At 42.3% G+C, this 24,149-nt stretch overlaps 2 protein-coding genes across 3 annotated transcripts; both read left to right on the top strand.

Moving 5' to 3' along the window:
* Nucleotides 1-5,085: 5,085 nt before the first annotated feature.
* On the top strand, nucleotides 5,086-11,804 carry LOC120052678 (retinal rod rhodopsin-sensitive cGMP 3',5'-cyclic phosphodiesterase subunit delta-like). 2 transcript variants are annotated; one of them, XM_038999729.1, is made up of 6 exons: nucleotides 5,086-5,348; nucleotides 9,645-9,733; nucleotides 10,637-10,762; nucleotides 10,887-10,992; nucleotides 11,265-11,350; nucleotides 11,477-11,804. In XM_038999729.1, the coding sequence occupies exons 1-5, from the start codon at nucleotides 5,281-5,283 to the stop codon at nucleotides 11,344-11,346; spliced, it is 471 nt and encodes a 156-aa protein (XP_038855657.1). In that variant the 5' UTR covers nucleotides 5,086-5,280; the 3' UTR covers nucleotides 11,347-11,350; nucleotides 11,477-11,804. The 2 variants fall into 2 exon arrangements, with proteins under 2 accessions (XP_038855657.1, XP_038855656.1); XM_038999728.1 differs by having other exon boundaries at nucleotides 11,431-11,804.
* A 2,150-nt stretch (nucleotides 11,805-13,954) lies between these two features.
* On the top strand, nucleotides 13,955-22,960 carry LOC120052677 (prohibitin-2-like). The gene is made up of 10 exons (XM_038999727.1): nucleotides 13,955-14,080; nucleotides 16,216-16,348; nucleotides 16,446-16,530; nucleotides 16,663-16,742; nucleotides 16,912-17,096; nucleotides 20,009-20,138; nucleotides 20,307-20,410; nucleotides 20,527-20,604; nucleotides 20,954-21,030; nucleotides 22,043-22,960. The coding sequence occupies exons 1-10, from the start codon at nucleotides 14,060-14,062 to the stop codon at nucleotides 22,062-22,064; spliced, it is 915 nt and encodes a 304-aa protein (XP_038855655.1). The 5' UTR covers nucleotides 13,955-14,059; the 3' UTR covers nucleotides 22,065-22,960.
* The last annotated feature ends 1,189 nt before the right edge of the window (nucleotides 22,961-24,149 follow it).

Genomic DNA, 24,149 nt, shown 5'->3' with positions numbered 1-24,149 from the left:
GGAAAAGGAAAATGCAAGATATATTAATTTACTCTGAGCTGCACTTCGATAGATGGGTCGAAGATAGAGTATAGAGACAAAGTAGAGTCGCAATTCAACAGCTCAGACACAAGAGGTATGTGGCAGGGTCTACAGTCAATCACGGATTACAAAAAGAAAACCAGCCCCGTCGCGGACCAGGATGTCTTGCTCCCAGACAGACTAAATAACTTTTTTGCTCGCTTTGAGGACAATACAGTGCCACTGACACGGCCCGCTACCAAAACCTGGGGGCTCTCCTTCACTGCAGCCGAGGTGAGTAAAACATTTAAACGTCTTAACCCTCGCAAGGCTGCAGGCCCAGACGGCATTCCCAGCCGCGTCCTCAGAGCATGCGCAGACCAGCTGGCTGGTGTGTTTAAGGACATATTCAATCAATCCTTATCCCAGTCTGCTGTTCCCACATGCTTCAAGAGGGCCACCATTGTTCCTGTTGCCAAGAAAGCTAAGGTAACTGAGCTAAACGACTACCGCCCCGTAGCACTCACTTCCGTCATCATGAAGTGCTTTGAGAGACTAGTCAAGGACCATATCACCTCCACCCTACCTGACACCCTAGACCCACTCCAATTTGCTTACCGACCCAATAGGTCCACAGATGACGCAATCGCAACCACACTGCACACTGCCCTAACCCATCTGGACAAGAGGAATACCTATGTGAGAATGCTGTTCATCGACTACAGCTCAGCATTAAACACCATAGTACCCTCCAAACTCGTCATCAAGCTCGAGACCCTGGGTCTCGACCCCGCCCTGTGCAACTGGGTCCTGGACTTCCTGATGGTCCGCCCCCAGGTGGTGAGGGTAGGTAACAACATCTCCACCCCGCTGATCCTCAACACTGGGGGCCCACAAGGGTGCGTTCTGAGCCCTCTCCTGTACTCCCTGTTCACCCACGACTGCGTGGCCATGCACGCCTCCAACTCAATCATCAAGTTTGCGAACGACACTACAGTGGTAGGCTTGATTACCAACAACGACGAGACGGCCTACAGGGAGGAGGTGAGGGCCCTCGGAGTGTGGTGTCAGGAAAATAACCTCACACTCAACGTCAACAAAACAAAGGAGATGATTGTGGACTTCAGGAAACAGCAGAGGGAGCACCCCCCTATCCACATCGACGGGACAGTAGTGGAGAAGGTGGAAAGTTTTAAGTTCCTCGGTGTACACATCACGGACAAACTGAATTGGTCCACCCACACAGACAGCGTTGTGAAGAAGGCGCAGCAGCGCCTCTTCAACCTCAGGAGGCTGAAGAAATTCGGCTTGTCACCAAAAGCACTCACAAACTTCTACAGATGCACAATCGAGAGCATCCTGTCGGGCTGTATCACCGCCTGGTACGGCAACTGCTCCGCCCACAACCGTAAGGCTCTCCAGAGGGTAGTGAGGTCTGCACAACGCATCACCGGGTGCAAACTACCTGCCCTCCAAGACACCTACACCACCCGATGTCACAGGAAGGCCATAAAGATCATCAAGGACAACAACCACCCGAGCCACTGCCTGTTCACCCCGCTATCATCCAGAAGGCGAGGTCAGTACAGGTGCATCAAAGCAGGGACCGAGAGACTGAAAAACAGCTTCTATTTCAAGGCCATCAGACTGTTAAACAGCCACCACTAACATTTAGTGGCCGCTGCCAACATACTGACTCAACTCCAGCCACTTTAATAATGGGAATTGATGGAAATTATGTAAAAATGTATCACTAGCCACTTTAAACAATGCCACTTAATATAATGTTTACATACCCTACATTACTCATCTCATATGTATATGTATATACTGTACTCTATATCATCCACTGCATCTTGCCATCTTTATGTAATACATGTATCACTAGCCACTTTAAACTATGCCACTTTATGTTTACATACCCTACATTACTCATCTCATATGTATAGACTGTACACTATACCATCTCTTGCCTATGCCGTTCTGTACCATCACTTGTACCATCACTCATTCATATATCTTTATGTACATATTCTTTATCCCTTTACACTTGTGTGTATAAGGTAGTAGTTGTGGAATTGTTAGGTTAGATTACTTGTTGGTTATTACTGCATTGTCGGAACTAGAAGCACAAGCATTTCGCTACACTCGCATTAACATCTGCTAACCATGTGTATGTGACAAATAGAATTTGATTTGATTTGATTTGAGATGGAAGACTGGTTTACCCAGCAGAGATCACCATTGTCCTTTGAAGAATCTTTCTGGTTGTAGTGTTGTAGAGCGGATACGTAAAAGTACCCTGTTGTTCTTCGGAGATTGTCTGTTCTTTCCTAGGCCACGTACATTTACAGCTGCAGCTGATATCTCGATGTCTAGGATGTATCACTTCTTTAGTGAATAATCGTTCAAAGTTCATACCAAGTTGCAAGCTCGTGCTGTATTCTGTCTGGTCTAGTTGAAATTCACCATTCCAGCCTGGTGATCGTCACCTCCACGTTGAAATTCACCCTTATAAACGTATGGACACCAGACCTCACGCTGTCGGGAACTGAATTTGACTTCCGTCAATGGGCTTTTGTACTGGGGGAGAGAAAGGTGTGTTTCATAGTTCTCAACCAATGTCTGTTCACTTGGGCGTGGCCGCTGTCGGCCTACATTTTACTATGAAACAATTCTCTTATGTAGGAGGCAAAAATTACATCTAATCTTTTCACAAATATGGCATCTTCATTTAATAGTACCTGCAAAACACCAGTCTTAACGTCAACCGTGAAGAGGCGACTCCGGGATACTGGCCTTCTAGGCAGAGTTGCAAAGAAAAAGCCATATCTCAGACTGGCCAATAAGAAGAAAAGATTAAGATGGGAAACAGAACACAGACATTGGACAGAGGCACTCTTCCTAGAAGGCCAGCATCCCGGAGTCGCCTCTTCACTGTCGACGTTGAGACTGGTGTTTTGCGGGTACTATTAAATGAAGCTGCCAGTTGAGGACTTGTGAAGCGTCTGTTTCTCAAACTAGACACTCTAATGTACTTGTCCTCTTGCTCAGTTGTGCACCGGGGTCTCCCACTCTTTCTATTCTGGTTAGAGACAGTTTGCACTGTTCTGTGAAGGGAGTAGTACACAGCATTGTACGAGATCTTCAGTTTCTTGGCAATTTCTCGCGTGGAATAGCCTTCATTTCTCAGAACAAGAATAGACTGACACGTTTCAGAAGAATGTACTTTGTTTCTGCCCATTTTGAGCCTGTAATCGAACCCACAAATGATGATGCTCCAGATCCAACTAGTCTACAGAAGGACAAAAGGTTTTTCCAATGATCAATTAGCCTTTTAAAATGATAAACTTGGATTAGCTAACACAGCGTTTCATTGGAACACAGTAGGGATGGTTGCTGATAATGGGCCTCTGTAGATATTCCATAAAAAAATCAGCCGTTTCCAGCTATAATAGTAATTTACAATATTAACAATGTCCACACTGTATTTCTGATCAATTTGATGTTATTTTAATGGACAAAAAAATGTGTTTTTCTTTCAAAAACAAGGACATTTCTAAGTGACCCCAAACTTTTGAATGGTAGTGTAATCAAATTAATTTATAGACCGATAAGCATTATGGTCAAATGTATTTACATCGACTGGTATTTCCATCAATTAGCATTATTTTGCAATGGGATGTTTTTTCTCCCGTTCATTTTGGCATCAACAGTTTTATTTATAATCTTTTCCAACGGCAACTGCCGGCTAACGGAAACCCTGGTGTGCATGTGTGCCCGCGTGCAAGTGTGTATGTGCCTGCCTGACTTCCTTCCTGCATGTGTGTCACCTCTCCCACTGCTCTGAGTCCAGTTCGTTGCCAGTCTCTCCTCCCGTGGTATACTCTGTCTCGTACTGTGATTTGTCCAGCTCAGGGTTGAGCCGGCGCCTCTTCCCACTGTTGGCTGAGGGCTTATTTACCCCCCCCCCCCCCCCCGCCTCCTCAGATGGGCTGAAACTGTACCCCTGGGAGGGCTGGTGTGAGGGAAGGCTAATCAGACGCTCCAAATACCTGAAGCACAACAATAAGATTCAATATAAACTCAACATGTAATATAGAGACTCTGAATAGTGTATTTCATGAACATGTGAATAGGTCTAGACAATAGAGACCCATCCACTTAGCTAGATGTGGCTGGGGGGTGTTTATAGCCTGTCTTTCACATGCCCCATCAATTTAGAGAAGTGTGTCTGAGTAAGCCTCATCTACGAATGCAAAAATATTTGCATCTGGAATTTGTCTTTCAGCATCAGTAGAACATGCCTGACTCTCCTCCACCAGTCATACAAGGACAATGGTCTAATGCAGTGGTCAGCAACCCGTTGATCACGATTGACTTGTCTATCTCCAAGGGACCTTCTCTGTCTCTGGCTCATACTCCAGTCCAATTGGTAAGTAAGGCACCTTAAAGTTGGTTGCCAGATGCCATATAAAATCCACAGAAGAAGAAGGTTACCAAAGATGTTTATATATCTAATCCAAGATAGACCACAGCCACATAGTGGGCAGAACATACAAGGGATTGGGCAGAGCCAAGCACGAGCTAGCGAAATCCTATTGGCACGTTGTAGAATGTATTTGCATAACTACATTCGCCCCTTCCACTCCTAAACAACGCATTTTGTTTTACTTTGGCAAAGGGTAAAGTCTACAAAACAGTCCACTCTGTTCTTAACATGTTCTAGAAATGGGAGAAATGGGACAGAAAACATGATTGAGATCAAATGTTTAATCGATTAGAAAATTTGCAGAATGTCGGCCAAAATCCGTCTTGCTCTATCTTCTCCCACTGCCTTGCCACTGGGCTTCCTTTCATCACCATATTTGGTGGTGAGTGGAATTGCCTACCGGATGCTTCAGATTTATACGTACGGTGAAAGATCTGTCTCATTGTTCTATCTGTGAGGTTACTGGTGAAGGAGAGTTGAGGCGTGTCCCCTCAGCCAACTCCCTCCCTAGAAGCCTAATTTCATTTGTTGTTTTGTGTGGTGCTCTGCTACTGCGTAAAGTGTTCGGACGAATTTGCTGTCAATCTCCGACCAAACTCTACTTATGGTCGGTTGATTAAGGGGTCAGTAGGAGTTACCAGTGAGATTAAACTGGGATCTAAGGCAACTTAATGCGATATCACAAGAGTCCTCGGACTTCATGCCATTTTCAGGTGCATTTACGTTAGTTTGGTAGCTAGCTAGCCAGCCTATCAGTTAACGCTAACAAGCCACTCAAGAAACTGAAGATGTCCGACTCCGACATAATGTCTTCAACTGAAGACAGAGCCAAGGAGATTTTGAAGGGTTTTAAACTGTATCCTTTTCAATTAATGGTTTGCCTGGTTGTTCACCTATCTAAGTTAGCTGCCCTAAGTAAGCTGCCGTAGCTAGCTAGCCAGGTGGTGTTGCTTGCTGGCTCTTGCTGCTTGTCACACGTTGGCGTAACTAGTTAGTGAACCTAGCCAACTAATATTGTCAGTCTGATAGTTTGACGTTAGCGGTGTTGCAAGTGTCTTTCTGGGCCATCCTGCTTCTAGCTGGTTTGCTGGCAAGTTACATAGCTAGATAACCGGCCTAGCTAGCTAGACACTGCAGCTGTAACGTTATGTGGTAGATAACTTTGGATACATTTACTAACTTAGCTAGTTAGTCAAATTGGACAAGGAGGTAGTGGAACATGCACACAGGTTAGGTGTTAGCTAAATGGGTGTCTTAGGTAGTTAGCTGGCTGGTTCGGTCTTGAATTTAACTTGGGTAGCCGTTTGCTGATGCTCCCTGTATCTGTCCATGCATACAGAACAGTATTGCTAATTGTCTTGCTTTGCCTATTACTTGTACAGGAGAATGCTTTAATATATTAAAACAGCCTGTACAGTGGCTAAAATAAAAGAAAATATTATTTAAAATAAGTGTCTGGCTGGAAGGGTGATCTATACTGAACCTGTTGGACATTACTGGAGCTGTTGGCGGGGCAGTGGGAAATCTGACAGTTTACCTCCTGTAATCACCATCTTAACTCAACATGCATTTTTAATCATACCATAGTGGAGTTTGTTTGATGTACCTTCTGTGGGTAATTTTTTTTCATCTCCTAGCTGGGTAGAAGCCCTTTCTCTGGTTTACATAACACAAGCCACTGGTCCCAAAATAGGCACAGTAATGCGGACGAGAATAATCACACCTGCGTTGCTTCCACCGGCTTAACATGGACTGAAGGCCCATTATTTAATTCCACTCTGTACTTTACAATTTTTTTTGGTAGTACTAAGGGTATACAGTTGCATAGGTAAGAATCCTGACTGTTGTGACAGGCTGTGGATCTGTGTGTGACCTTCCTTGGGCAGGCTTCATTTTCTAGGCTGGTAATTCTTAAATCCTTGATTTGCAAGGATGGGGATTTGCTGCCTTATGGTCCTCCTCCTAACAGGTCTGGTGACTGAGTTTAGGGTGTTACCACTGCATGGAGCCCTGGCTGCATACACATACTCATTTCAGGACCTTTGTGAAGAAGTTAGGCCTATGCAGTTAAGGGTGGCGGGTAGCCTAGTGGTTAGCTCATTGGGCCAGTAACTGAAAGGTTGCTAGTTCGAATCCCCGAGCTGTCAAGGTAAAAATATGTTCTGCCCCTGTACAAGGCAGTTAACCAACTGTTCCTAGGCCATAATTGTAAAAAAGAATTTGTTCTTAACTGACTTGCCTGGTTAAATAAAAAAAACACATGTTTTGGGTTGTAGAGGACGGTCAAGCTGTTTTGTTTAAGTTGATCCTCCTGAGACCAAGCAATCAATTTGTGAGGAATTGTCAGTCTTTGAACTAAAGACAAACTCCTTCCTTCCCCTCGATAGTTGGGTAACCAGCATCAGGTTAATTGTGATTACAACGTCACGAAGGAAATCTGTGGATGCTGCTGTTTCTAAGGTTTTTCAACAAATTAATCTAGAAGTTGTGTATTTATTGCTGATCAAAGTTGTCGATCACTGAGTGCCATATAGTGACTATTGCGTTGAGGTTACAGGAACACTTCCCTGGCATGACTGGCTTTTTGACCTGTAGGTCTTATGCAATAAAGGTAATTATAGTTCAAGAAGTTGCTTCACAGCGGGGAGTATTCAAAGAAAGCACAGGACCTGCTACAACTCAGCTTCAGCACCAATTTGCTTCTTTGGATACTGATAAGGGTATCATAGTTGCTTTCAGTTAGTACACTTTCTAAGGCTAGCATAATATTCATGTTCTTTAATGACTAAGTAGAACCTGAAAGTGTGCATAATCAGATTCAAAACTTTGATTCCTGGGAATGGCCTTGCTTCCATAGTACACTAATGTATTTTATAGAATAACATCAGTAGTCCCTTCATTGCCCTACAGTAGGTCACTGTATTGGAAAAAACTGCACATGAACACAAGTAGCTAGGTTAATTAGACATGCATCTGACAAAGTCCATACATGACTCCGTTGCGTTCCGTTTCTTGGTGTGATGCTACATCGGGCTTCCAGGCCTGTACAGGAGCACAGTGCTTCAACATGGCCTCTGTTATATACCTAAGACGGGCAGAGGCTGGCCTCTGAGGAGAATGCAGTGTGCGCTGCAGCCAGTTTCTGCTTCCCCTGAGTGGACATGACTTGCATGTAATCTTTCCCTGGAACAAACTGATCCACAGAACTATGAACACAAGGACTAGCTAACCAAACAGTGGTAGTCTGAGTTGATGCTGGGATCTGCTATTTGCTACTTTTAGAAGTTTTTCAATGAGTTGCACAAACCATGTGTTTTTGACAATTAGGCCTGTGTATAAATACAATTGTGATTTAAAAAAATATATATAATTGTTACACTGTTTACCTGGTGAGATGTAGCCTATTCATTTTCATTTCTCATGTGTGTTGGTCATGCATTCACATGTGTTTTGCATCAAGGAGCTACTGTTTAAAAATAGATGGGGCTGTAGGGAGGCTATCATGCCCATAAGGGCTAATTAAGAAGCCTGTGAGTGTTGTGGGACCAGGGTCTGCCACCCCTTCCGCAGATCTCCCCTGCTTAGCACCAGGGATGTCCATATGTGTGATCCAGGAGACATGTCACCTTTTCCGCCACCGGGCCTAACTAGTTGGCTGCAGAATAAATTTAAACTCGACTACCCTATCCAGGCCTATTATGAAGTAAGTGTCTATGACCTTGGCATGTACTGGAAACATTTAGCTTCATTGTTTTTATGCAGCCAGTTAATGAGCTTAACACGGAGGCCACGTTTTTTTATAATTCGCATTGAAAAAGTAGCAGCAGCAGCTTGTATTACAGTTCATTCATAAATGGTAAGCTGGGTAGACACTGCTTTGTCCCCCAGACAGTCATTGTCCAGCAGGGCTGACAACTGTTCAATTAATTTGTCTAGGTAACAGCCAACAGCCACTTCACACAAAGCATCCTAGTCATTTAGAGATTGAAAGAGGGTGCCTATTCAGGCCTGTGTTTTCAAAGGAAGTTTCTATTAAGATGAGAGCTGTGGACTTCGTTGATCATTCTAGAAGGATGTGGAAGCTGCTGGGGGGGAGGCAACTGAGCTCTTGGTGGGCTCACTGGGCTGCAGTCAGATTTGAAAGGCTAAAGTGGTTCAAAGCGCCACACATTTCATCTCACTAAGACAGCCCTACTCTACAGTAGCTTGCTAGCCAAGCTCAGTGTTGAGGTTGGTCGCGTCATGTTTGCGTGACTTATTTTCCTATCTGCTTTTTAAAATATTTGACCATCATTCAGTCAAGGCCCCTATTTGTTTGAAAGAGTTTATCCCATGTGGGGAATGACTTGACTGACACTTTACTCCTCCATTTTCATTATTTTGCTGTTAGAAGCTGGTGGCCTGGTGCTGACACCCTGTTGCTCCCTGTGTGTGTTGAGCGGGAGGAAGAAGAGCAGCACAGATGGTTTTGAGACTGGGGGGGGTCAGGTGCTTCTGACATAGTACCCTCTAGTTGACACAACAGCTATATCTTCCAGTTGGCTTTTTATTCCCAGAGCTGAGTTAGAAATTCTTTGTTCTGTCTGTTAGCACTTGCACCAGCTGGAGTACTGTTACCCACTGGCCTTGGCTTGTACCACATGACCTATTAGAATAGGTTAGCTAGTAGTAGCTAAATAATCATGGGTGGCTTTAATCCACTAAAATAGCTCACTCCAATAAAAGAACATGGCGTGAGAGCTGGTGTAAATGACTAGGGCCACACACGGCGGCTCTTGAAGAATGGAAATGGGAATACCCGGCTTTCAATTTTGGCTTTAACACATGCCAGTTCCCCTGTACTCCCAAAAATAAACTCAGTGAACTTAAATGACTAAAACCAGTATGTAGAAAATATAGTTGACCTATTATTTTACGATATAATCTTTGAGAACTAAAAATCACCATATTGTTTTTTCAGTTGGCTGCCACTATCATAGCTTGGTGGGTTAGGGTTTCCTGTTACCTTGTGTGCCACCTTGAGGAATACTGGTATTACTTCATTGATACACTGAGGGAAATGTTTGCCACTTGCTATAGACAAACAACTTGGACAAGGCTACTGCTGTCAAACCCATGACTGTGTAGTATTCCTTGACTCCTGGTCTCCCAGAAACTGGATGAACCTGCGTGATGCTGAGACTGGGAAGGTGCTGTGGCAGGGAACAGAGGACCTGTCTCTTCCTGGGGTTGAACACGAAGGTACCGGAACCTCCTGAGGTTTACTGTTGGCTTTCCTCCTGGTGTAGAAAATGTATTATTAGGCCATATCTTCCTACCACTACCAAGATGACCACTGTATTTATGATTGATTTTATTAAACATAAATAAATACTGGAATTGATACATACAGTATGCTTTACAGACATCAAATTGGAAATGTAAGTAAATCTAACTCAATTTTAAAGAAGCATTCACAGCAACTCTGACCACTTCATTAATGACTGTCCATGGCCTCAGTCCTGCTTTGTTGACCACTCCATTCTAACCATCCCAGCAGTTTGTCCTCAAGAACTTGAACCCTAACCAATGTCAAAATTTGGCTTGTGTGATACCCCGGTATACGTTATATTTCGAAATGCCAACAGAATTATTTTTCAATACCGTAAGGGGGGAAAAAAGCAGTGCGTGCTACTCCGCTTATAACTAACTATAAGTTGAGTGTAACATCTAAGATGTCAAATGTGTTATATCCAGCTCAGGGCTCCAGCTATGCATTTTGTTTGCTGTGTGGCTTGATGTCAAGCTCAAGCGTCTTGGTTACAGAAGACATTCAATCCCCCCCGATCATGATCCCTGTTGCCTAAATTGTTTTGTGCATGTTTTTTTTTAATGGAAATTGTACCCCTTGTGTGCACATTTTGTAATGCGTATAGTACAGAAACTGTATGACGTTATGAAAATCTGGATACCGCCCAACCCTAGTCAAAATGATTATCAATTTACCTCTGCACATAGTTATATACACAACATTGATATTAGAATCTACAGAAAATGCCGGTAGTGAGAAAGTAGCCTAGGTCTTGGTAAACATCAGGCTGTTGTGTTGAGTGCATCTATTCTCTCCTAATTAGTAGTTTGACTGTCCCATTCATTTCCTTGCAGCCCGAGTCCCCAAAAAAATCCTCAAGTGCAAAGCTGTGTCCAGAGAGCTAAATTTCTCTTCGTCAGAAAAACTGGAAAAGTTCCGCCTTGAACAGAAGGTTTTCTTCAAAGGCCAATGTTTAGAAGGTACTAGTCTCTTTGATCTGTTTCAATCTTGTTGTTATACAGATACTCAATAAGAATGCAATGTCTGTGCATAGTGAATGCACTCACCACATGTATTTTGTGTGTCTCTCTCCTCTACCTGCAGAATGGTTCTTTGAGTTTGGCTTTGTGATTCCCAACTCCACAAACACATGGCAGTCTTTGATAGAGGCAGCGCCAGAGTCTCAGATGATGCCCGCAAATGTTTTAACGTAAGGATATGCAACAACAACAAAAAATTGGGCTTTTTGGTCATTCTCCTACAGTTGGGTTGTGCAATTGTCAGTAGTATACAATATGCACTCACTAGGCTACATCTTGAGTAAGTCATTAGGCTACAGTGAGATTCCTTCAACTCACTTTTTTTTTAATGCTAAACTTGCAGGAAACTGTCATTTCTGTTATGGGACTGCTTTGCCTCATACTTTGCAGCTAGTGGTCAGTGTCTGCTGATTTGTAACATTTATTTTTCTCTCCCTTGCAGTGGGAATGTTGTTATAGAGACCAAGTTCTTTGATGACGACCTTCACGTCAGCACCTCCCGGGTACGACTTTTCTACGTCTGAAGAGGTACACCTTTTTTTTTTCTTTTTTTTTCAACCCTTGAAGTGGGGAGGACCAGGCATACACTGCTGATTGTTGTTTTTCAGTGGTCACAGGATGCCATGTTCAAAGGAGTGCATTTGTCTTCTACAGTGACAGCAGCACGAAAGAAACCAAAATCCAACCAAGATCACACTGGCTTCTTGGCAGACAAGACTTTTTGTATGTAAATATATATATATATGGGCAATGACCATGCTCATGACAGACAACCATGTAAATTATTTTATTTGTACATTATTTTTTCCTTGTCATTCCAGAAATGTAACCCTAAGATGTACACTGCTCTTGTAACCTTGCATTTGTAATTTTTGCTTTCAGTTGATGTGGTTGCTGATATTCTCATTGTTTGGATTTTTTTTTAGATTTAACTAAATCTGTAAAATAGGCTGTTTATTACTACATGAATTAAAAGATGTCAGGAAGAAAAAAAGCCATTGCCTTTTTTTTTGTAGTTGAATTTTAACTGTCACTGAATGACAGTTCATGCATAAGATATTTTGTATCCTGGGAGTACATACTTGCCAAGTGAGGCACAAGGTACCTGTGTGAAAACAGAACTAATCTGGTCATAACTTAACTACAGCCACTCAACACTTTGATAAACCTGTGGGCTGTTAAAGGTAGTCGCAGCGCTGCAGATATTGAGATGTAAGACTTGTCAAGGGTTGCGTCAATCAAATCTGGTATCAGGATAAAATGTGATTCAGAGTCACCGAATATACTTTAAGTATTTTTATTAAACTCAAGCGATAAATGGTAAATGCAGTTTTTGTATTTACGGGTTCGCTGTATCACCACGCAGGGCAAACAGAGAACTGACTCGAATGATACAATCAACATTTGTTATACTGTGGCAGAGAGAGTTCCAACTCGTTCGTTGGCCTATCACAGTAGAGGCTTAGACTCACTAGCCTGTCGGTGGCGCCCAGGCTGGTCCCAGCCCCACAGCGCTCCAGATGTCCGGCACTGTTACTGTGTAGATTACGCTCCCACACCCTAGAAACTGAGGTCAGACAGTTCTGTAACACTGAGCTATTTGCACCTGCATAGAAAACACTGTTCCCGCTCAAGGTTAACCACAGCTTCTCAGCACAGTATCTGGGGAAAAATGTTACTTCCAGCACACACACAGGCACCCAGGCCAACAGTTGCTAATATTCAATCACATGTGATACAGTATTGGGTTATAGCGCAATAAACACAGATCCTCACAGACTTCACTCTGTCACATACAGCGTGGTAGTCACAGGACCAAAACAGTGGAAGTTTGAGCCTTGTGCTTAAATAATCTTGTGGAAATTGACCCGATATGCTGTTTACTTTCTGTATCTATACTGAACAAACATGCATGCAACAATTTAAATGGTTTTACTGAGTTACAGTTCATAAAAGGAAATCCATTAGGCCCTAATCTACAGATTTCGCATGACTGGGCAGGGGTACAGTTTTTCCCCACAAGGGCTTAATTGCAGACCAATACTGTCCAGGTGGCTGGTCTCAGACAATCCTGCTGGTGTGGTTACATGTGGTCTACTGTTGTGAAGCCAGTTGGCTGTACTGCCAAATGATCTAAAACGACTGTCTTATGGTAGAGAAATTAACATTCAATTCTCTGGTGGACATTCCTGCAGTCGGCATGCCAATTGCACACTCAACTTCAAACATCTGACATTGTGTTGTGTGACAACTGCACATTTTAGTGGCCTTTGTCCCCAGCACAAGGTGCACCTGTGTCATGATCATGCTGTTTCTTGATATGCCACACCTGTCAGGTGGATGGATTGTCTTGGCAAAATAGAAATGCTCACTAACAGGGATGTAAAACATTTGTGCACAATTAAAAATGTTTTTTGTGCGTATGGAACATATCTGGGATATTTCATTTCAGCTCATGAAACGTGACCAACACTACAATTTGCGTTTATAATTTTCAGTAATATCAAATGAAACTTGTCACATGCGCCGAACACAACTTGTAGTAGACCTTACTGTGAAATGCATACTTGCAAGCCCTTAACCAACAATGCAGTTCAAGAAAAGAGAATATTTACTAAATAAAATACAGGGGATACCGAGTCAATGTGCGGGGGTACAGGTTAGTGATGTAATTTGTACATATAGGTAGGGGTAAATTGACTATGCATAGATAACCAGTGAGTAGCAGCAGTGTAAAAACGTCATATCACTGAGTCTACCTTTAACTTTGAATGTACTCCATTGAACACAAGCCAGTTTCATAAAATACACACAAGCCCACAAGAGGGCAGCTATATAATTTCGAGCTGCATTGAACTCAAGTCCCTGAAAGCCTTTCACCTGAATGTGCAAAGACAAAGTTGTCTCTGATGACCATAGAGAGAGTGGACTCTTTGTAGCTGTGTCATTGTTGCGTCTGTGACAGCATGGGCAGCGCCATTGAGGCTATCTGCATTTTGACGTAGTCAATGTTTTTCTTCATTGGCTGATCCCTCATGACCCGGTTGGACATGACTCTGACAGGGTCACCAGGAAGGATCAGCCAATGGAGTTGGAAGTCCCACCTAGTTGACTTCATTAAAATGGTGGAAGCCCTCATTGGCTAAAACAGCCTTGTGGCCACTAGAAAGAAGGCTCTATCAATCTCTATGGTGATGACACGTTCATTGGTCACGACCTTGGATATCTACTGCAAGCATGGCGAATAAAGAGCCCAACGTGAGTATTTCAAATAGCAACCACACTGACTAAAGACAAAGTCAGGACATACCTTATTATTGTGAAATTAGTTTAGTATTTTACACAAACGTGTTTTATTGCCTTGTAACGTTAGACTATGATTTAAAGAGGAGATCGAGGTAGCTATCTTAGCTAGCAAGCTAACGACGATAGCTACGCAGGTCGTTTTTCTGACTTGCCTATCTTCACTCAGCAAAGCGTAACTATGCCAGCTTTCAAACTATAGCTAGGTCTTTTTTAGATTTCATATGGAAGGGAAGGTTTGCCAATTTAGGTAATTTAGGTAAACCGCTCACTAACCAACTAGAAAATGGCCAGTTCTCTTGTTGCAACAATGGTTGCAAGCTTGGATGACTGATAATAACTAGTCAAATTTTAGCTAGCGAGTTTCTTGATGAAGTATGGGAAAATATTGTCGTTTGGAATAACGTGTGTGTACACACACTCATTCATTCAAGGGTTTTTCTTTATTTTCCTATTTTCTACATTGTAGAATAATAGTGAAGACATCAAAACTATGAAATAACATGGAATCATGTAGGAACCAAGATCGTGTTAAACAAAACAAAATATATTTGAGATTGATCAAAGTAGCCACCCTTTGCCTTGACGACAGCTTTGCACACTCTTGACATTTTCTCAACCAGTTTCACCTTCGTCAAGACAGTTGGAAAAGCATTCCAGATGAAGCTGGTTGAGAGAATGCCAAGAGTGTGTAAAGCTGTCAGAGCAAAGGGTGGCTACTTTGAAGCCTCAAATAAAAAATATATTTTTTATTTAACTTTTTTTTTGGTAACAACATGATTCTATATGTGTTATTTCATAGTTTTGATTTCTTCACTATTATATATATTTTTTAAAGAAATGTTGAATGAGTAGGTGTCTCCAAACTTTTGACTGGTACTGATATATTATTACATACACTTTTTAAAGAATGTCATGGCGGACAGCGGTGCAACTTAGTAGTTGCCCAAAAACCCACGACCAATACATTTTGACCCGTGACATCGTTTTCGAAGTAGACCAATTTGGCCATGGCAACCCTGTTATCATAAAACATGCAGGTAGCTGAGAAAGCTCAACTGCGCCTCCATATAAGAAAACGGAGTTGCGCGTTCGTCAGCTAACATGCAAGTTACTTGCATATCAGTTTGTGGAAAACATTGGTTTAAGTGCTGCTAGTTTACATGCTCATTCATTACTCAAAGACCTGCACAATCCACAGTTCCATAATACTATAAATAGGGATGCACAATATATTTGTGAACATATCGGAATCGGACGATATTAGCAAAAAATGCCAACATCGGTATTGGCCCGATGTCTGGTTTAACGCTGTTGTTAAAAACCGATGTCATAGCTACCGTGCATACCTTTATAACGTAGGTACATGACGTAAGGACGCCAGGTAAAATTTTGCGCTACACGTGCAACACAGCATTCCTAACCTAGTCCACAATGTATGCTGTGTGGATCGAGCAGTCAACAAGTCGAGCAGTCATTTGAAAGAGTAAGTATATCAGTGAGACAACTCAAATGCGAATTGAGAACAAATTCTTATTTACAATGACGGCCCGGACCACGGTGGGCTAATTGTGCGCCACCCTATGGGACTCCCAATCACGGCCGGATGTGAAACAGCCTGGATTCGAACCAGGGACTGTAGTGACGCCTCTTGCACAGAGATGCAGTGCCTTAGACCGCTGTGTCCATGTGTGTGTTAACTATAACTGTACAAGAATGCTTAAAAGACAGCTAAAATGTTAAATATCGGTTATCGGTATAATTGTTTTGGGGGGGGGGGGGCAAGGAAAATATTGGATATCGGTATCGGCCAAAAATGTCATATCGGTGCATCACTAACTATAAATGGTCAAGAATATTCGAGATGGAGACAATGACACTGACAGGTCTAGGCCACAGTACCCCTTAAGACCACTAGATGGGATAATGGTGATAAATTAGCTGGACCATCACAACAAGCCCTCCAAAACACTTAATGTGCAGTGTATTACTGACCTGATGATAAATAAACAGTGGTAAAAGTGTAATATTTTGTGAAGACATAAGCTCTGTCCAATAGCAACAACACATTTTTTCCCTGGTCTTCCCAGCGGTTCCTGACAAACCTGAGGGACCTGGCCAGTCGTATGTCTGGCGCGGGGGGCAAGGGAGCAGGAATAGGCCTCAAGCTGCTCATTGGGGCTGGAGCTCTGGCCTATGGGGTCAAAGAAGCTACATTCACAGGTAAGCCTAACCTAGCGTCTGGTAGTGAAATGGGTAACACTATTATCACGATAATGACTGCACCCCTCTAACGTTGTGTGGAATGGTTTGTTCACAGTGGATGGAGGTCAGAGAGCAATAATCTTCAACAGAATCGGGGGCATGCAGATGGACACAGTGCTGGCTGAAGGACTGCACTTCAGGTAGGCCTACACTCTGACTCTGTCCAGGGGTTTATAATGAAGCCAGGGTTGACATGATCAGTTGGCTCGACGCAATGCAAAGCTAAATTCACATGACCATATTTAAACTGGACTGTTTTTGTTGTTCTTCAGGATACCATGGATCCAGTACCCCATAATCTATGACATCAGAGCCAGGCCCAGGAAGATTGCTTCACTAACTGGAAGCAAAGGTACATGATTGCTGAAATAGGGGGATACATTTTTTATCCAGTATGGATACATGTAGACCAATACATTATGTCCAGCAGATCAGTAAAGATTTGAGGCTTTCAGATCAGTAAAGATAGAAGATAAGGTAAAGGAAGATACAGCCCTGACTTCTCTCTCTTACCTCTGTAGATCTGCAGATGATTAACATTGGGCTGCGTGTGCTGTCCCGTCCTGTGGCCGCCAACCTGCCTGCCATGTACCAGCAGCTGGGGAAGGACTATGACGAGAGAGTACTACCCTCCATCGTCAACGAGGTGCTGAAGAGCGTGGTGGCCAAGTTCAATGCCTCGCAGCTCATCACTCAGAGAGCACAGGTATGGCAGAGTGACTCGCACAGGTAGCCTAAATCTCATCATTCAGAGAGCACCGGTACTGCCACACAGTCTCAGGATTATATGGTACAAAGGTTGTGTACTTAACCAGTCTCTGCTTAAAAAGTGACTGTCCCTAAAAAGCAACTTCTCGTTTTGAAAATGGCCCATGTGGCATCGATATGAGTCAGATTTCTTTTTTCTAGTGTCAAAATTGACGACAATTTTGGTCATAAATTCAGTCTCGTGCAAAACGGAGAATTGGGAGATAATAGGAAAAAAATGTATGTCATGGATTGAAGGGTACTGTAACAGTATTTCTTGGGTTGTGTTTATTTCAACCCTACCGACAGCTGGCAGCACCCAAGTAATCATCAATTTGGAGCGCAGCTGCACATAACCCAATTGTAATGCCCATGGTCAATTTGGTTTGACATTTGATATACCTATGGGGCTAGTTAGGGACCATCAGTGAATTACACAATGTACATGGGACAATATTTTCAAATGTCAATAGCTCCAAATTTCAATGAGTAGGTTTACTAATAATTTGATATTAAACTGATTATGGCAGTAGGCAGATTATGCGATATTCATGTAAACACCTTGCTCTGCATAACTTAATCGGCGTGAGGTCAAAATCGAAGTAAGCATACGCTGATTAAAACATCTTATTTTCTGAGCAATCTTTTGAATTATTGGGACATGTAAACACCTTAATCGGCGTTCCAGCGGGGTGTATTTGATCTGCGCATGTGCTAGCACCAGCCGATAGAGCCTCCCTCTTTAGTGCGAGTGAAGTGAGTTCGGAAAAACAATGTGTGCGTCCTTAGAAGTAATTTTCACATACAAACTTTGGATCACTACTGGCTGTAAGCAAACGAGTGGTGGGTGTTTAGAGCAATACAGGCTGTATCTAAGGCTCAGCCAATCGTTTACATAAAATAATGCAGCATGCGACTGAAGAGACAACCCATTTGCTAGTTTCCAGATCAGCGCGCGCTCTGGAAATACAGCGGGAGTGTGGAAAGACAGTTTGTCAGTTACAGTTTGTTTAGTTAACATTGCCTGCTATCATGAATTTCTTTTAACTAGGGAATTTGTGTCACTTCTCTTGCGTGCTGTGCAACAGAGTCAGGGTATATGCAGCAGTTTGGGCCGCCTGGCTCGTTGCGAACTGTGAAGACTATTTCTTCCTAACAAAGACAGCCAACTTCGCCAAACGGGGGATGATTTAACAAAAGCGCATTTGTGAAAAAAGCATAATCGTTGCACGAATGTACCTAACCATAAACATCAATGCCTTTCTTAAAATCAATACACGGAAGTATATATTTTTAAACCTGCATATTTAGTTAAAAGAAATTCATGTTAGCAGGCAATATTAAAGGGAAATTGTGTCACTTCTCTTGCGTTCATTGCACGCAACAGTTTGTGCCGCCTGGCTCGTTGCGAACTAATTTGCCAGAATTTTACGTAATTATGACATAACATTGAAGGTTGTGCAATGTAACAGGAATATTTAGACTTATGGATGCCACCCGTTAGATAAAATACGGAACGGTTCTGTAGTTCACTGAAAGAATAAACGTTTTATTTTCGAGATGATAGTTTCCGGATTTGACCATATTAATGACCTAAGGCTTGTATTTCTGTGTGTTATTATGTTATAATTAAGTCTATGATTTGATAGAGCAGTCTGACTGAGCGGTGGTAGGCAGCAGCAGGCTCGTAAGCATTCATTCAAACAGCACTTTCGGGCGTTTGCCAGCAGCTCTTCGCAATACTTTAAGCGCTGTTTATGACTTCAAGCCTATCAACTCCCAAAATTAGGCTGGTGTGACTGATGTGAAATGGCTAGCTAGTTAGCGGGGTGTGCGCTAATAGCGTTTCAAACGTCACTCGCTCTGAGACTTGGAGTAGTTGTTTTTGGCTTTTGTGGCGCGATGGGTAACGATGCCTCGAGGGTGGCTGTTGTCTGTGTTCCTGGTTCGAGCCCAGGTAGGGGCAAGGAAAGGGACGGAAGCTATACTGTTAGACTGGCAATACTAAAGTGCCTATAAGAACATCCAATAGTCAAAGGTATATGAAATACAAATGGTACAGAGAGAAATAGTCCTATAATAACTACAACCTAAAACTTCTTACCTGGGAATATTGAAGACTCAATTTAAAAGGAACCACCAGCTTTCATATGTTCTCATGTTCTGAGCAAGGAACTTAAACGTTAGCTTTTTTACATGGCACATATTGCACTTACTTTCTTCAACACTTTGTTTTTGCATTATTTAAACCAAATTGAACACGTTTCATTATTTATTTGAGACTAAATTGATTTGATTGATGTATTATATTAAGTTAAAATAAAAGTGTTGTAATTGTCATTATTACAAATAAATATTTATTTTTAAAAATCGGACGATTAATCGGTATCAGCTTTTTTGGTCCTCCAATAATCGGTATCGGCGTTGAAAAATCATAATCGGTCGACCTCTACTCTGCAGTTTGCATCCCTGTAAAAGATGTGCAATATGAAAATATTTTCCCATTTACATTGTGTAATTTATTGACAGTCCCTAACAATCCCCAGAGTTGGGCTATAAAATGTCAAACCAACTTTGCCATTGTCGCACACCAGCCGGCTGAAGCTAATTGGCGAAAGTGGTTGGTTAGCTCAAGCTAGCTAGCCTAGGGGACTTTGACACAAGACCTGTTTCAAGTTGTCTAGAAGGGACACCCACATTATCCCCCAAAACAACTCGTTTGGCTTCAGTCATGGATGCTGCATTTCTTAATGACCAGCTGGAAAAACGAGGCCAAATCAGGAAGTTCAGACCCCTTTAAAATAGACTGAAATGTGAACCAACGCTTTTTTTTACCCTTTTCTTGTCTGTAACCGTCTGTGTGTTGTGTAGGTGTCATTGTTGATTCGCCGAGAGCTGTTTGAGAGAGCCAAAGACTTCAACATTATCCTGGATGACGTGGCCATCACAGAGCTGAGCTTCAGCAGAGAGTACACAGCTGCCGTAGAGGCCAAACAAGTTGGTATGTATCTGCCACATATGTGTTGGGTTGTATACGGCTGTCTGTGGATGCATACTTGCCTGTTTTTATATATTTTTTTCTGTGTGGGTTAGTCAGTGCACTAATGTGTGTTAGTAGATTGTGTGTGTGCACGCGTGGAGTTTAAACAAAGCTTGTGTGTCTCCGCAGCCCAGCAGGAGGCCCAGAGAGCCCAGTTCTACGTGGAGAAAGCCAAACAAGACCAGAGACATAAGATTATCCAGGCGGAGGGAGAGGCAGAGGCTGCCAAGATGGTAAAACATTAACCTCACCATAACCTTTGGACGACCTCAGGCTGATTATTCTAGTCAACAATTGTTTTTTATTGACTTCAGCATGTTATATGATTCTGGCTCTGTGTTTGTTGTAGTTGGGACAAGCAGTGACTAAGAATCCTGGATACCTGAAGCTTCGACGAATTAGAGCTGCCCAGGCCATTGCTAAGACGGTGAGTTCTATATAAAGGAACTGGATGTCAGGGACTGTCATGATAATTGTACAGAAGTACTTTATTTATTACGTATTGAGGAAATAGTTACTCATCCTCAGAGGCTCTGTGATGTTATTGTCCTAATCAGACATTGATCCAGTAAGAATGGGGTCAGTCATTTTAGCAGCCTGTGTTTGTTGTGGCTGTTTGGTTCCCATTGCAATGGTAACCCAAAGTGCAGTTAGCTGGTTATATCAGTATCATTAGGGTTGAAGGATAGCTTTCCCTTATCCTACGAGCTGCTACAAGACTAGTTCTGTGACGCTTTGTTTTCAACTGTGTTTTGTCTCTCTGTCTTGTCTTTCAGGTGGCAACGTCCCAGAACAAAGTGTACCTTTCCGCAGACAACCTGGTCCTTAACCTCCAAGACGACTCTTTTAACAAGTATGTTTCTCTTAGCGTCACTCTCTCTTTGCTTCATTCTCATATCATCATGCCCTAGTCTGGCTCTGTCCTCTCTTGCATGGCTCAACACCGCCCAGATGGTTTGTTGCAGTTGCCTCAAGCAAGGTTAGAAATGTTGAATGTTCACATCCACAGTGTTGAACACTGTGTAGTGCAGTACAGGTGCTGGGGAAAATCAATGGCATTATTGAAAAAGTGCAGGAATGCATTATCACATTTCCCATGGAAAAGTAGGAATTCTACCAAATTCCCTAAAGATGCCCTGAGTTTTTTGAAGCAGCTCCATACTGGCATTAATAGTAGCTTGAAGAGAACATGATTCTTTAGCAAAATCATGACTAATGACTGCTCTTCTCACATTGCCTCCAGTGTGCATGCTATGTCATTTTCACAGCATAGGCCTATGGCCACCAGGGGTGTTCATTAAACACCAAATGGTAGAACATAAACTGAAACAGGGAGGGACTATCTATAAGTAAATGCTACTTGTCCTTAAACATTTTTTAAACATTTTGTTACATGTGCGCTAATGAACACGACCCTGGTTTTTCTTCTCGAGTGGAAATGACTCTAGTCAGACTGTATCACACTGAAATAGTTCCTGGCTTATCTTAATGCTGCCAATGATCTTCAAGTTCCATATGTAACTGTTCACAGAAACTGAGACATAACCTGGTGCCAAACGCCTGTCATTCATTCCTCATACATGTTATCTTATACATTTGAGAATAAGACAGGGGGAAAAACCTGGGAGTACCATATGTTCAGCAAAGCAACCAATCCACCCTGTGCGTATTGATGCACTTTTGACTGAAATCAGTCTTGTCAGAGCCTTGGAGAAACCGTTAAAAATCGTACTTATTTTTTTCTCTCCGACGCTATCATCTCTCATTGTCATCCCTGTACTTTTTAGAGCACTTTAAATATTATATACATTTTATTTTTTATACAGTATCATTAACACGTACAACCCCCTTTGCTTGTGTTTCAGTCTATCACTGGGAAAGAAGTAGGCTCTTGAAGGCTCTAGCATTCCACCTGTCTGAGGCTCCATCCACAGCTAAGACCAGTTTGTCTCTTGTCTGTCCAACTGCCTATATCTCCGATTGTATAACCAAGTGGCTTACCAACTCACTGGAGAAGACTCTAAAGCATTTGGATTGCTCTGTAAAGTTGACCTATGGGGCTAGTGCTGTATGCATGACATGGCTAGGGCCAGGCGGAACCTGCAGCGATATAATATCTTCATGGTCAACTCCAGAAAGGATCTGAAATCAATGTTTGTGTGGATTCAAACCAAATAGCACTAGCCTATAAGACATAATCAGCTGCTTTGTTATTAATAAGTTGTGCAGATGATGCTGTAATGATATAGATAAGGAACTCTACTTGTTATGGCTGGCCCTAGATGTGTACATGTGTTTTGAGGACAGTGGGACTCTTGGGGATTCAAATGCATCAGTTTGATTGGACAAATGCTGTACTGGAATGGTGTATAAAATAAATAATATTTGAAGATGTTCTTGTGAAATGATGACTTAGTCTTATTTTTTTTTAATGCAACTGCACTGTTTACTGCTTACTACTAGTTTGAAGTGGAAAGGAAGGCAGCAGATTGAGACATGACTGAAAATAAAGCGACAGCACAAATGTTTTGATTTTATTTCATAATGCCTTTTCACATGACCTAATGTGTGGGTGCATGCAGGTGCATTTCTGTTGTTGAAAAACACATTAGGCCTATGTAAGGAAAGTACTCTTACAAAATGTCTAGTTTTTTTCTCCACTTTCTGAAATGAAATGTTCCCATGACTTAATCAGACATCTTAGATAACAGTACAGCCTGTTATTGTACTAGGGATCTTTAGCTATACATTTACAATTACATTAAAGTCTTTACATGACTGCTCATCTGGATTGAATGTGTTGTTACTGCCATATGCTTCCCTGGTGAACTATGAGATGGGAATCGAACAGAGTGCATTTGGAAAGTATTCAGACCCCTTCCCTTTCTCCACATTTTGTTACGTTACAGCCTTATTCTAAAATTGATTCAATTCGGTTTTCCCCTCAAATCTATACACAATAACCCATAATGACAAAGTGAAAACAGTTTTAAAAATACCCTATTTATATAAGTATTCAGACCCTTTGCCATGAGACTAGACATTTTAATTGCTGTAGGGATGTTTTATCAGTGGCAGGGATTGGGAGACTAGGCAGTATCGAGGGAAAGATGAACTGAGCAAAGTATAGAGATCCTTGATGAAAACCTGCTCCAGAGTGTTCACGGCCTCAGACTGGGGCGAAGGTTCACCTTCCAACAGGACAACAACCCTAAGTACACAGTCAAGACAATGCAGGAGTGGCTTCGGGACAAGTCTCAATGTCCTTGAGTGTCCCGGACTTGAACCCGATCGAACGTCTCTGGAGAGACCTGAAAAAAGCTGTGCAGCAACGCTCCCCATCCAAACTGACCGAGCTTGAGAGGATCTACAGAGAAGAATGGGAGAAACTCCTCATATATAGGTGTGCCAACCTTGTAGCGTCATACCCAAGAAGGCTGTAATAGCTGCCAAAGGTGCTTCAACAAAGTACTGAGTAAAGGGTCTGAATACTTATGTAAATGTGATATTTCTGTTTTTTTATATATATATATATATATATACATTTGCAAAAATGTATAAAACCTGTATTTGCTTTGTAATTATGGAGTATTGTGTATAGATTGATGAGGGGGGGAAATTATTTAATCCATTCTCTAGAATTCTCTAATCTAATCTAATCCATTCTCTAGAAATCAAGCTGTGACATGACAAAATGTGGAAAAAGTCCAGGGGTATTGAATACTTTCCGAATGCACTGTACATGTAGACTATTTTCCTCCCACAGTGTCGACTGTCAATGTTTATTACCACTGAATGTTTTAATGATCTGTGATTGAGGCTTTTCTGAATCTGTCACCTTTTTTGTCTGCTTTTTTGTCTGCTTCTGAAGCTTTCTGCTTCTGAATCTGGACCCCACTGCTCCCCTTCTATGAGCTGCATAGCATCAGCCTCTAGCATCTGGTTGTGGTTATGTGCCCCCACAGGGAGAGA

The sequence above is a fragment of the Salvelinus namaycush genome, chromosome 8 (assembly GCF_016432855.1).
Source record: "Salvelinus namaycush isolate Seneca chromosome 8, SaNama_1.0, whole genome shotgun sequence".
NCBI classification, from domain to species: Eukaryota; Metazoa; Chordata; class Actinopteri; order Salmoniformes; family Salmonidae; genus Salvelinus; species Salvelinus namaycush.
Note: the sequence above shows the minus strand (reverse complement) of the source record. Positions and strands in the feature narration are given on the sequence as shown.